This window comes from Podarcis cretensis (genome assembly GCF_951804945.1).
Source record: "Podarcis cretensis genome assembly, chromosome: 3".
NCBI classification, from domain to species: domain Eukaryota; kingdom Metazoa; phylum Chordata; class Lepidosauria; order Squamata; family Lacertidae; genus Podarcis; species Podarcis cretensis.
In genome coordinates, this window is record NC_137172.1 from 37,922,291 (window position 1) to 37,935,977 (window position 13,687).

Below are 13,687 nucleotides of genomic sequence, written 5' to 3' on the forward strand. Positions count from 1 at the left end.
GCATGTTTACTCAGAAGTAAGTCCTATTGAATTCAATGGGCTTACTCCCTGGTAAGTATATGTAGGACTGCAGTCCTGGGAACATTTTTGATTTGTGGCTGAAAATGGCAGCACACGGAATAGTTATGAGACCAAAGTACAGACTTGTTTGTTGCCGCATCATTTCTTATTGCAATTCCTACATCAATAATAGCAGCAAGGCTGCCCCTGAGGGAGATCAGTAGGGTAATTATAAAGGCAGAGGGCAAAGTGCATGACACAACAGCTCTCTTCTCCAACAAGCATACGATCAGGGAGCTCAGGATGAAGAGCTGAGGGACACTACCATCTCCCAGCATATGCTGCCCGAGGCAGTTGCCTCACCTGCCTAATGGTAGGACCAGCCCTGTAAATTATAGTCATTATTACTGGTACTATCAGTACTAATATACTTTCTTCTTAACTCTCTGTGTACTGATACTTTGTGTAAGTACTTGAAGGACACATCAGCACTTTCTGCTAAGGGAGCTCTGGGCTCAAAATCTAGTTATGCTTTCAAAACAATGCAAAAGTTTTGACACTCTGATCAGGATTGTGGAGCGTTTTGGTTGTTTAGAAATAATCCTTAAAAACTGAGAACTTCACAACTAGGCCTACATGAACTCTGTACTATGTTCATTGTACTAGTGTGGTTTCTGTTACACAAGACAGTATTGTGTATTGAGGGATCTAACAAGGTTTCAAGTAGGTGTGATTGGAGAAAACAATTAGGAAACAAAGGCAGAATTTGGTGAAGGTGCAAGTCTCCTGCTTCATGCCTTTTACCTTAATTTGTCTCTGTCTGCACCCAAACCAATTCCAAGCCTTGTCACAAACTTAAACTACCACTTATCAATGCTGTATGGTCAGTCATTTCCCATGGCTGGCTGTCATTTCACAGACTGGCTGTCTGCTCAGTCATTTCCCATAGCAACCCTCCAGCACTGTATTGTATCTCATAATTAGGGTAAAGGTAAAGGGACCCCTGACCATTAGGCCCAGTCATGGCCGACTCTGGGGTTGCGGTGCTCATCTCGCTTTATTGGCCGAGGGAGCTGGCATACAGCTTCCAGGTCATGTGGCCAGCATGACTAAGCTGCTTCTGGCAAACCAGAGCAGCGCACAGAAATGCCATTTACCTTCCCGCCGGAGCGGTACCTATTTATCTACTTGCACTTTGACGTGCTTTTGAACTGCTAGGTTGGCAGGAGCAGGGACCAAGCAACGGGAGCTCACCCCATCGCGGGGATTCGAACTGCCAACCTTCTGATCAGCAAGCCCTAGGCTCTGTGGTTTAACCCACAGCACCACCCGCGTCCCTATAATTAGGGTAGCCAGATACAAAAGAAGACAGGACCATTGGACCTTTAATAGTTGTGTTGGAAGGGGTAGTTTCTGTAGATTGGAGCTTGAATAGTAAGTTATACCTACTGAGATCCCTTCTTTTACACAACTATTAGAGGTTCAGGAGCCCTGTTCTCTTCTGCATCTGGCAACACCATTCACAACTTGCCTCCCCCTAGCATCCGTGGAAGTAGTAGTTGTGTCTCTACTAGAAAAGCTTTCCCCACTAGAAAAGCTTTCCAATAAATCTCCCCTGTACTGCTTTTCAACACTACCCTACTATAATTTACCAACTCAGCTAGAAGGAGATGTTCTTCCCTTTGGCTCAGGTATCTGTCATCAACTTGTTATATTGCTGATGTGGAATTCTGAAATGCGCAATTTTTTAAAATATATATATATATAAATATATACATAGATATAAAAATGCAACCAGCTGGGGAACTTGGAGCTGGGGAAAGAATCTCTTCCACACGCAGACTACTTGAGAACATTTTGGCCTGATCCTGTAACGACAGTGCTGAAAAGCAACAGAAAGTTTGTGTGAGTCATAACTTCCACTCAAAAAAACCCAGAACTTTTCGGTAAAATATGTCAACAGGGGCAAAAGAGAGAGCTCACAAAAATGTAATGTGAGTGCCCAGCTTGAATGCCTGTCTTAGGTAAGTCGTTATCAAAGAGAAATTGCCTTCCTTCATGCAAAGGTTGGGTTATTACCTGCTGCCTCTTCCTCATCATTTCCCCCCTTCACGTTATGTCTGGCCAGGACTTGCATTCCTCAAGTTATCTACCAGTGTCTCTGGCTCCAAGTATCCAGAAAGCATGACGCATGTACATAGTCCTGTCCCAGTCCCTGAACTAGGCTAGGATCAACTGCTGTGCATTGTATTCCTGAAAAACTCTGCAGTTTTTTCAGATGCTTTGCAATTCCTGGATACAGCAACACATCAGCTGTTTCAGACAAATCCCAGGCCCAGCACAGGTTGAAGATCTGACTCTGTTCTGATGACTGCTTGCATCGCATGTCAAGATCCAAACATTTCACACCCACCAATGTAAAAAAAAAAGTGTTTATTGCAAACATTGTCATTCCAGTGAAAAAAAATGTGCACGCTTTTGCTGGGGACATTTACTTTTCCACTTGCAATAGTAGAAGTTTCCAAACATTTTAATCAACTTCAGCTGATGCAGCAGCTGTGGCTATATCTGGATGGAGATAGACCAGCCACAGTGACCCACTCTCTGGTAACTTCCCATTCAGATTATTGCAATGTGTTGTATGTGGGGAAACCTTTGTAAATGGCCTGGAAACTGCAGTTGGTAAAAAATAGGGCTACATAAGTATTAACTGGGACTGGGCAATTTGCTCAAACACCAGACCTGTCTAAACTGCTAGTCTATTTCCAGGTCCTGTTCAAATTACTGGTCTTAATATTCAAAGTGGTTGGGTACCAGGGTATCCTTTCAGAGACCCTGTTTCAGGTGCCCCAACACAGGTGATGTCAGTTGGGTGGCCGTCAGAGCTTTTTATGTGCGATGGTGTCCCAGTTGTGGAATATTTTCCCCAGAAAGCCTTGCCTGGCACCTGGTCATTGGCATGCCAAATGAGGGATCCCCCTGGCCTTAACCCCCCATTACCCCCCATATGTGATATTGCTGTTTTAAACCACTGTTTATATGCTATGTACATGTTTTTAGTCATCTGATTTTATTCTCTCTTCTGGAAATGTTTAGGCTGCGAGTTGTAGTTTTATAATATTGTTAATTTATGACATTGCATTTTACTTTTACTTTGCCATTTTATCTTTGAGAGCCATGTGTGTGTTATAGTTATTATAATTATATGGCCATATAATTATATATTTATACTAGATCCTAGAAAGGCCCATTTAACATGAAGAGGGGGGAAAGGAAAGGAAATTAGCAGTCTACCATTCCCACATCTCCAGATAAAAAACAAACATAAAATAAAATGTTATGAAGCAAATGCAAATGAAAGAGCTGGAGAGCATAAAAAACGTATTTCCTAGAATTGATAGTGCTGTCTCCTTTAATCTGTGAGAACCTTCCTTCAACCCACTTTTGTGGCAGATTGAGGCAATTAGTCATGCATCTTTCAAATCTGCCTTGAGTAGCATTGAATTTCCCTGGAAGATCCAAGTTCAAGTTTCAGCTAAGCCATAAACTAGTCGGAATAATAATACTCGTTTTCTCATCTGTAACTTGAGGTCTCTGAGTCACAGCGTGACCAGTCAGGGCCAAACCCACAGAACTGTAAGGGATCAAAAAGTGGCCACAAGGCCAGACAATCCATCTACCAGTCTTCTTCCACAAACCAACCAACCTATGTAGTCCAAGCCACAGTGCGCAACAAACAAAGGTCAGGTCTGCTGCAGCAAGGTGTTTACAGAGCAAGTAACTTGAGATTTACTGGGACTGATGGAAAGATGTACTTAAAGTTCCAAACTCCTAGACATTAGAAGAACCATTCAGAGCCCTCCGTAGGCTCCCATGATTTTAAGAAGAACCATGCCACCATGATTTTAAGTTTTCACATTAATGAGGGTTAGAAATGTGTGTGTGTTTTATAAAGGATGTGAGTTGTGGTCCTCTATGGTATTGAGAAAAATATCAGATGATGTGCAGACCACCCCAATTACAAGCCACTGCCATTGAGGATTGTGGTGCAATCCACAGCCACACAGAATTACAGACACCTTCTTGATCATACTTAACACTTAACTGATGTAGCCAATGTGGTTCCCTCCAAATGTCGTTGGACTTAAGTTCTCGTCTTTCCTCACCATTGGCAAGGCTTGCTAGGAGGTTAGAGTCCAACAGTATCTGGAGAGCCTCATGTTGTCTACCCCTGACTTTATTATTTATTTCATAAAAATTATACGCTGGTTGATTGTTTAAAAAAAGCGGTTTACAAAAAGATAAAATATTAAAATCAAACAAAAAGTTAAACAGATCAAACGAAAACAGATTTAAATTCACATCAGCATTTCTAGACATCTGGGTAGGCTTGCTTAAACAAGAATGTTTTTAGCAGGCACCAAAAATGCCTTAATTCAGCCTTTGCCTTGAGGCTGGTGATGCCTTGAGTCAGCGTTTTGTCAACCTGGTGACCTCCAGATATTTTAAGCCACGCTGACTACGACGGATGGAAGCTGTAGACCATCTGGAGGGTACCACGCTGGCTGACTTAACTGTTCTCAGGGCTTGACTCTTGAGACCATACTTCTGTCTGCAGACTTAGGGCCAGGTTTGATGTAATGTCCCTGGCTTAATAAAACGGTACCGTAATTCAACCAGGAAGGAACGTTTGGTCAGCATGTTTCCACCTTTCCTTCCTCTCGTTGCATGGCTTTGGTACTTTAATCCTGGTCATTACAACTGAAAAGGGGAACTGTGGTTTAATGTCAGTTCACTAACCAGGATGGTAAACCATAATCAAAGCATGGTTGCTGCACTGCCATCAAACCAGTTCCCTGTTTCAGGCACACTGCAATGTGGAACTATGGCTTAAAGAGATCAGGAAGAGATACAAGAGCCTATGCCCATCTACCAGTCTGCTTCAAGCATTATTTTTGTTTCTTGTTAGAAAGGGGCAGCTGTCCTGACGCGGACCTGTGCACTGGTTGCTGGCCTTCTGCTGTTCCTTCTGCTACCTCCTCTGTTGTTTAATGCCATAGAAGGCTGGACCTACGAAGAAGGGTTCTATTATTCTTTCATTACTCTTAGCACAATAGGCTTTGGAGATTATGTAATTGGTAAGTAGTTCAAACCTATTATATACAGAATGTTTTTAGACTTAGATAAACCAGTAAGTTTATTTAGTTTGGTTTTCTCTCTTCCTTTCAGTAAGCTCCCATGTGTGAGTTCCTGTTATGGACAAAAAAAGTGGCCTTCTCAAGTTTGAGTCTAATAACAACAAGGAATAATACCCTGTTTCTTCAGCTGAAAGCTGAAGTGTCAACATTTGCTTCTGCAACATAAGCTGAAAGAGGCAGCCCTACTTGAACGTGAAGGGCTCTTTGCTCTGGAGCGCTTATGTGCTTGATTACACAAACACAGTTTGTGAGAGAACAATTTTTGGCTTCACTTGCACAAACAACCTTATGGCACATTGCTGTGGTGCCCTTTTCAGTGAGGGAAGCACTTAACTCTTTGGGAAAACAAGCACCGAATTAATCACTCAGGTTTAGAACAATCTGTGTGTGAGGTGTTTCTCACACAATCCTATGTCAGTACGCAGGTGCACACACACACACACCTAGAGAGAGGGAAGCTGCCCTTTCCTAATGAACCACAAGCAGCTCTCAGATGAAGAGAGGCATCAATGGATGGTGCATCACACAGAATATGGCATTAATCCCAGTGAGGCAGTGATTTGAGGGCATTTGTTTGAAGAAAAAGGTGGAAAAGAGCAGTGTATACAGTATATACTTTTTAAAGGCCATATTAAATTATATAATGAGTAAATTAATTTCATTTCCCTTTGTAAACGAGTCTTGATTAGTCCAAGATGCAACTCCATCTCCTGGGTATGGCCTGGGTCTTTTGTATTTTCCTTACTACTTGAATGAAAATAGGCCCTAAGGTTGCAGGTATTGGATGCATCTCCATCAAGAGCCCTGCCAATGGAATGTGGACTTTGAATCAAAACAAGGTTCAAAATGCAAATTCTACCTCCACATAATGAGTATTCTTCTTTTTTATTCTGGTGGCTATGGGCAACTGACTCAACCGTTAGGAATCATGTTTCTTAAGCTACATTTCCCTGGTTCATTTATGCTATACATTCCTGGGTAATGAAATCATTGTTCAGTGTGTCCTTTGGGTTGGTCTCTGACCTGGATGGTGTCCTATCTACTCTTAGATGCTCCAGACATTGCAGAATTTCATTTTTCTCAATCACCAGAGTGTTCTAGGCTCAATCCTGGTTGATTCAGTTCATTGTAAAATACTCATGTTTCTCTCTCAAGGGAGTGACATTTCATACCTCTAAAGAGCTCAAGTGTTGTTTTTCCATAGGCATGAACCCTGAGCGTACCTACCCATCCTGGTATAAGAATGTGGTGTCTCTGTGGATTCTCTTTGGGATGGCTTGGCTAGCCCTGATCATCAATCTGTGCATCAGCTTGCTAGAGAACTCCAGTGGCCTCTGCCGGTGCTGCAAGAGAAGGAACAGAGACGCAGAGCAAGAGTTAATAAGTGGCAACCCAAATGTCACTTTGGAATCTAAGGATGGGCAGAACTGCAGCACAAAGGACACTAAGCCTGCGGAGCCAAATTGAATGGCATATATGCTTTATTCCACCAAAGTATTTTGGCTTTTGCTGGAGGGAAACATCCTGCTGGGCAGCCCATCACCAGAGCACCATTTCGTGGCACTGGCAGAAGTGTGGCTATGTGGGATCATCCAACTCGGACCAGAGTGGAAATCAAAGTCTGCTCTTTGGTTTGTTCAAAGACTGCCTCACATGTGATTTCCTTTCTACGTGGAGATGAATCTCTGTGTCAGAGGAATAATAGGGTCTGTGCCATCTTAGCTGAAGGGCTTTTATATCACTGCAAGCGTGGGAGTTGGAAAACCATGAACATCACTGTGCAATTATGGCAATGTGTGGGAGGTTTCCCTCCTATATCAAGGTTATTTCTGTGTGGGAAAAATGTGAGGTGACTGTCTCACCTATTAACCACTGCTCAAAATGCTGCTGTGGTATTGCAACCTATTGACTTTGTAGGGTTATCTGCCCAATAGAAGGCTGAGCAGATGCTGCCACAGTCCTTGCCTTTAATAAAGAGCATTTGCACTCCAAAGCGTGGCAGGTTCTGTTGCATATACTTATCACAGGTAACTGCCAAGGGGCTAGGATAAAGTCAACCAGTACCACTCTCTGGAACCAACGCCGTAGATCCGCCTTTCTCAACCTGTGGGTCCCCAGATGTTGTTGGACTACACCTCCCATCACCCCCTAGCTAGCAAGGCCAGAGCTCAGGGATTATGGGAGTTGTAGTCCAACAACATCTGGGGAACCACTGCCATAGATAGAAGTGGAGCGCCAAGTGCCCCACTCTCAACTCACCAAGATGGTCCAGGTCAATGGTATCAAAAGTTGCTGAGAGAGTGAGCAAGATCAACAGGGTTGCACTTCCCCTGTCCCTCTCCTGTTAATGGTCCACCCCCTCTGGGTGACCAGGACTGATCCAGTCCCACTTAGATAATCTGTTTCCTCTAGGAGGGCCTGGTGCTGCACAGCCGCTACCACCAGAGCCCAGGCCAATGGAGAAGTCACAGTGCCACTACTTTAAGCACAGCAGGCACACTTTTGTCATTGAGAGCTCACCACTTTCCCCACACTATATGCAAGTATCTTTTTTATATATATGGGGCAACAGGGTTTGAGAACTTAGCTGCTGAATCAGACAAAGGTTCATTTGGTCTGGAACTATCATTTCACTATCATGTCTCCCAGTGGGGATGTGATAGCCATTTGTTTCTACCCAGCATCTCATAAGTGGTGGCATCAGGCTTGTCATTTTTAGATATTGCATGCCAATAGCCATTTTGTTGGGGCTCAGTTGGGCGGGGGCCACCCTTACCTTACTAAAACCACCAGAGTCAGACGCAGTATCCATAAAGGCAGGGAGGAGGGGGAAGAAGAAAAAGACGGCAGAGGGTGGTGGTGGTGATAATAATAATAATAATAATAATAATAATAATAATTTTATTATTTATGCCCCACCCTTCCCGGTTCAGAAACCCGGGCTCAGGGTGGCTAACAGCAAATTTTAAACACTTAATTAAAATACAACATAAAAGCAGCATAGAAGCAATAGCAATCCTGTCATGGAGGCAGCAGCTAATTCCAGTTTCCTTCATTGGGAATAAATGCCTATGAGTGAGCACTCCAAGGAGGCAAGAAATTGAAAAGCATATGGAAAGCAAACCCAGAAGATGGATGAAAGAAAAAACTGTGTTATAATATACCGTGGTCATTTTGGCAGAGACCAAAGGGGCTTCCTTCCTGTCCCTATCTGGAGAACCACAGGCTTCCCTTCTCTGGGCTAATCAATGTTAAAGTGATTTATGCTTGTGTCCATCACAACATTTTCTGGAATGCTCTCCTCCTCCCCCCCCCCCCCCCCCGCTTGCATTTCATTTATGTATCTCTTCCACTGGCACCCTCATCCCATCCATCTGCACACTTGCACCATATTGGGCTGCTGGTGATTTTGATGCAACTAAACAGCATTTGCTTCTTTCCCCAAACTCTAGCTTTTGTACCATTAGGCACTGTCCCATTGTAATTTGATCATCTCACCTAATCTGTCTGCAAAGATCCTGTCAGCACGTCAGATTCTCTGTTGCTTCCGGCAAGTTTCTGCTGTTTCCCAGGGCTTTGGAGTGGGGTGAGGTAGTCCTAGCAGAAGGAGATTTGTATCATAAAGGGTGGAAAAATCACCCACAGAACAGTTGTCTGCCAAAACCGGGAAGGTTATTCGTTCAAGGGTGACTAAAGAAAAACATGCCCACTCAGCTGCTTGTTGCAGATGACTGGGATTCTTCCACAATCTCCACTGGAAAATTACAGGAGATACTTTAAGGTCTTTAAAAGGTTTCTTCTGAGGCCATGCATGTGGTTTTGCTTAAACAACCGTGTAATTAATTTTTTAAAAATACAATGCTTATTGAAAGTTCCGCAACCAAATAAATAGTTCACACCCTGTGAAAACATACATTAGCATTCAAAACAAGTGACCAGAAAGTTTAAGGAAATTCCAGCACTTGTTTCCCAGTTTCTAAACAGCTTTTTAGATTGCCCAAGCACCTGAAAGTGAACAAAGTTATCATGCATCAACATTATGCTTGGGTGCAATGGTGGTAGGCAAGATATTGGCCTGGTTTGTACATCATGTTGATCCAATGTGCTAATGTACGAGTTTAGGATGAAGAGTGAGATGATGAAGATTATAATTATAATCATAGTTATAATTAATGTAGTTTACTTACTATTTTTGTGTGTGTGATTGTGGTGGAATCCTAATCAATAAAGATTATTTTCCAACTTGCCCCACCCCCTCTTCCCCCCGTAGGCCTCTATTATTCACATACACCCCAGCTATCCTTCTCTGAAAGGCTCGGCATGGCTTGTGTAAAATTTCCCAGACAATCTTCCTTTTAGCCTGCAGGGCAAGCTCTGCATAGTTTCAGCAATACACCTGCACCTTACGACTAAATGATGTCATTCAAGACGTAGGCCTGGTTCACACAACATGGTAAGACAGAAACTATAGCTTTGGAGGATCACATGAGAGAGGAGCTTGTAGTCTCTTTGGTCCTCTCTGATTCTTTTTGTTCATTTACAACACTGAGCTATGCGAAGGTTTGTCTTAACATGTCATCCAAACCCAGGCTCATGTTTAATCTGTCCCCTCACTAAACATGACCTGTAGGCTGTAGCCAAGGTTTGTTCTTAGCCCAGAGCACACTTAAGGTAAAGGTAAAGGGACCCCTGACCATTAGCCGCTTCTGGCAAACCAGAGCAGCACACGGAAACGTCATTTACCTTCCCGCTGGAGCAGTACCTATTTATCTACTTGCACTTTGACGTGCTTTCGAACTGCTAGGTTGGCAGGAGCAGGGACCGAGCAACGGGAGCTCACCCCGTCGTGGGGATTCGAACCGCCGACCTTCTGATCAGCAAGTCCTAGGCTCTGTGGTTTAACCCACAGCGCCACCTGCTTCCCCAGAGCACACTTAGTGTGGGAGTAAAAAGGGGGGAGGAGCTAGGTACTTGTGCATTTCTCTCCCACAGCCCCAGTTGCCCATGGTTTGACTTAGTTAGCTTATAACATACACATTATATTCTCAATTACCGTAAGAATTTCTCCTGCATTCTGTAAACACCAGGCCTTAGGATACTCCTATTTTTTGAACTCATTAGACTGAGACATTTGGTCACAAGATGATGCCTCTTATACAGCTATTAATAGCACAGGAACCCTTTTTTTGGATCTGCAAAATGTTCCAGAACTTCCCCTTGCTTCATTAATTAAAGGGAATTCAGATACTGTTACAACCCTGGGCTCAACATTAAAAATCACTGTTATTTTAAAACATTAAAAAAAGCATTTCTGTTCATCTCACTGTATATTTTTTGTGACTGAATTTATGTTTCCACTGCTTTGTCCCATTTGGAATATTTTAACAACTTCAGAGAATCCCCAGTGAACAAACAGAGTGCTGTCCAAATGTGAGTTTAAACCAATAAGCCTTAGATTAGGACATGAAAACACTAGCCAGCTTTCAAAAGTTTAGAAACCCGGAAAGAAAATATATAAAGCAGCGGCAAGTGTACTGTTCAGGACCCAAGGCTGGTCATGGGTGGTAGACTCATTCCAGTGTAGGAAACATAGTTATTTCGAGTTCAAAAAGAAAACTTCCAAGGAAAGCAGCAAGATGTCAGCCAGGATTTCAAAGGAATACACCTAATGCTTCTCATGCCAGAGCATATTTCCAAAACAGCCTCAAACAGATATATTTGTCCAAAGTAATTTCATGGGTGCAAAATCCAGAATCTGATACGGAACCTGTGTTCCAAAGAATCTCCTCTTTCTTTCCAGGCTTCATGGCTGGGAAAATGTTTGTCTTTCAAAGCTTCCACTCATTCATTTACTTCTAGGTTTCACAAAGGCATCTGGTCTGCCACTGTGGGAACCGAGTACTGGACTAGATGGGCCATTGGCCTGATCCAGCAGGCTGTTCTTATACAGGTGTCACCCGCTTATGCACAACCGACTTGCATGTGACCGCATATATAGGCTTAGTGCTGGAAAATAGATTCAAACCAGAAAATGGTGGGAGAGAGCTGGAGAGTCCTCGTGGCTCATGAGGAAACCCTCCCTGGAACCTGAAGAGGATGTTAGCGAGGGTGGAGGAAGTCCTGAAGAGACCTGAGGCGCAGCAGAGTTTTGCTTATACTGCTCAGCCTCCCTGCCTAGCAGCTGCTCTATGGGGTAGTGCAGCAGCAGCAACTTTCCTGCGCGGCCTCCAGCCGACCCCAGTGCTTCAGCTCTGGTGGAAGAGAGAGTTGTCTGGAGAGAACTGGAGAGCAGGGGAAAAGCAGGTGTTTAGAGGCTTTTTAGAGGGTGCTTCCAACTTAACTGATTTTCACTTACGCACGTGGCACCCCAGAATGTAACCCCCACATAAAAGGGGGGCACCTTTATACTTGGCAAATGTATATGCTGCTTTTCTGGAAACAGCACTCAAGCCAGCTTATCATAAATGTTCTCACACTACAAAGCAGTGGCAACTAAAAGGGCACATAAATACAATGATAATACTGTACACAGAGAAGAACAAGGCCATGGTCTGAGGATACCTGATACTGCCTTTCTGAAATTAAGCAAATCTGGGTCTGATTAGTACTAGGATGGTAGAATGCCTAGGAACCACATGTACACAATCTTGGTTTCCATGTCGCATGAAAAGGGGGGAGTATAAAATATACTAAATAAATAAATGTCCCCTTACTACTCCTGTCATTTACTTATCCATACATTTCCCCCTTACCACAGCATAGCTCCTTTCTGTAGGTAAAGGGGAAGGGGCCAGTGTCCATGACACTTGGCAAAATATGCCCACAAAAGCCTTGGCAGCCCATGGTCTCTAGCCAGTGCTAGGAAAGTTCGTTTTAAAAAGGAACTAGCTGCAGTTCAAGTTCATTGTGCCCCAAACGGGACTAGTTTGGTTTGAATTTAAAAAAACAAACATCCGTGGCAGTTTTTTAACAGTATTGGAAATGTAACAAGCTGTGGTGCTCAAAAATACATCAGGACCACGCACAGGTAAAAAGATGTCTGGCAGACATCGTTTCAACAGGTGTGTGCATTTCCATACTAGAAAAGGCTTGCACTGTTTAATTTGTGCTAACCACACACCTGTTGAAAGACACAGTGAATCACTGGCTCCCACCCCTGGCCTCCGAGCCTGTACTTCCTGCTGCATGAAGCACCTATTGGAAGAAGTCCTGAATGCTGCAACCTTGTGTCGTAGGGGAATTTCCCCACTCTCTTGATCGTTCTGATCATTCTTCTCTGAACCTTTTCCAACCCTACAAAATCATTTTGGAAGGGGAGGTAGTCAGAATTGTGCACAGTATTCCAAATGTGGCAGCACCTTAGATTTCTGACATTATGTCAGAAGTTTTATTTTTCCATCCACAGCTACCACACTGGGTTGACACCCTCCCTGAGCTACGACCTTGAGGTCTTGTTCCTGGTCAGTCAATTCCTGAGTGTAGCTTTATAATTTTGCTGCGGTAGCTGCTTGATGGTGCAACGCTCTCCCCAAGGAATCTTACCTGTTGCTAACTTTGCTATTATACTGGCAAATATATTTTTATTCTCCTGCACATTTGGAGAGCGCTAATTTTCAGGCCTGTGGTGACACTTCCCTCCCCCCTTTACTTTTAACAATTTTAAAATTTATGTCCCCTTCATGGATCACTGCCTTGCCGTGGCGAAGGGGCTTGAATAACTCAGAGAAGCTATGAACTATGCCGTGCAGGGCCACCCAAGATGGACAGGTCATAGTGGAGAGTTTTGACCTGGAGCAGGAGAGTTTGACCTGGAGCAGGAGCCGGCAAGCCACTCCAGTATCCCTGCCAAGAAAACTCCATGGACAAAGACAACAGGCATATAAAAGCCATGATGCTGGAAGATGAGCCCCTCAGGTCGGAAGGCGTCCAACATGCTACTGAGGAAGAGCGGAGGACAAGTACAAGTAGATTCAGAGCTGATGAAGTGGCTGGGCCAAAGCCGAAAGGACGCTCAGTTGCGGATATGCCTGGAAGCGAAAGGAAAGTCCAAGGCTGTAAAGAAAAATATTGCATAGGAACCTGGAATGTAAGAACCATAAACCTTGGTAAGTTGGATGTGGTCAAAAATGAGATGGCAAGAATAAATATTGACATCCTGGGCATCAGTGAACTAAAATGGACGGGAATGGGTGAATTCAGTTCGGATGACCACGACTAAACAACAACAACAACAACATTTATGTATTTGCACTGCCTCCATGAATTTCCTTTTACATATCGTATCCTGTATTTTATTGTCCTGTAAATCACTCCAGGACTTCTTTTGGGTGTGTGAAGTAATATGTAAACACACAATAAACTAAACTGTGGTTCATTTCCCTCTCATTTAAACTAGCTAATAATGCCTCCCTATATTACATACTGCAGGAAATCTTGAATCAATGCTTGCACAAAACTGATTTTTAAAACCCTCTCTTTAAGTACTATAA

At 43.4% G+C, this 13,687-nt stretch overlaps 1 protein-coding gene and 1 long non-coding RNA gene across 3 annotated transcripts in view; one reads left to right on the top strand and one right to left on the bottom strand.

Annotated features, from left to right (window-relative positions):
- The window catches only part of LOC307212220 (potassium channel subfamily K member 17-like), a 29,199-nt gene extending 22,008 nt beyond the window's left edge, over positions 1–7,191 (top strand). Inside the window, exons 4-5 of the mRNA XM_079969338.1 lie at positions 4,970–5,138; positions 6,403–7,191. Of these exons, the coding sequence (XP_079825464.1) occupies positions 4,970–5,138; positions 6,403–6,665 (432 nt within the window). The 3' untranslated portion in view covers positions 6,666–7,191. The remainder of the gene's footprint in view (positions 1–4,969; positions 5,139–6,402) is intronic.
- On the bottom strand, positions 4,936–8,791 carry LOC307212251. 2 transcript variants are annotated; one of them, XR_013836892.1, is made up of 3 exons: positions 8,697–8,791; positions 6,426–6,541; positions 4,936–5,070 (listed from the first exon to the last, which is right to left on the bottom strand). It is a non-coding gene; the product is annotated as an uncharacterized lncRNA (long non-coding RNA). The 2 variants fall into 2 exon arrangements; XR_013836893.1 differs by lacking the exon at positions 4,936–5,070 and adding an exon at positions 5,871–6,002.
- Positions 8,792–13,687: the final 4,896 nt, after the last annotated feature.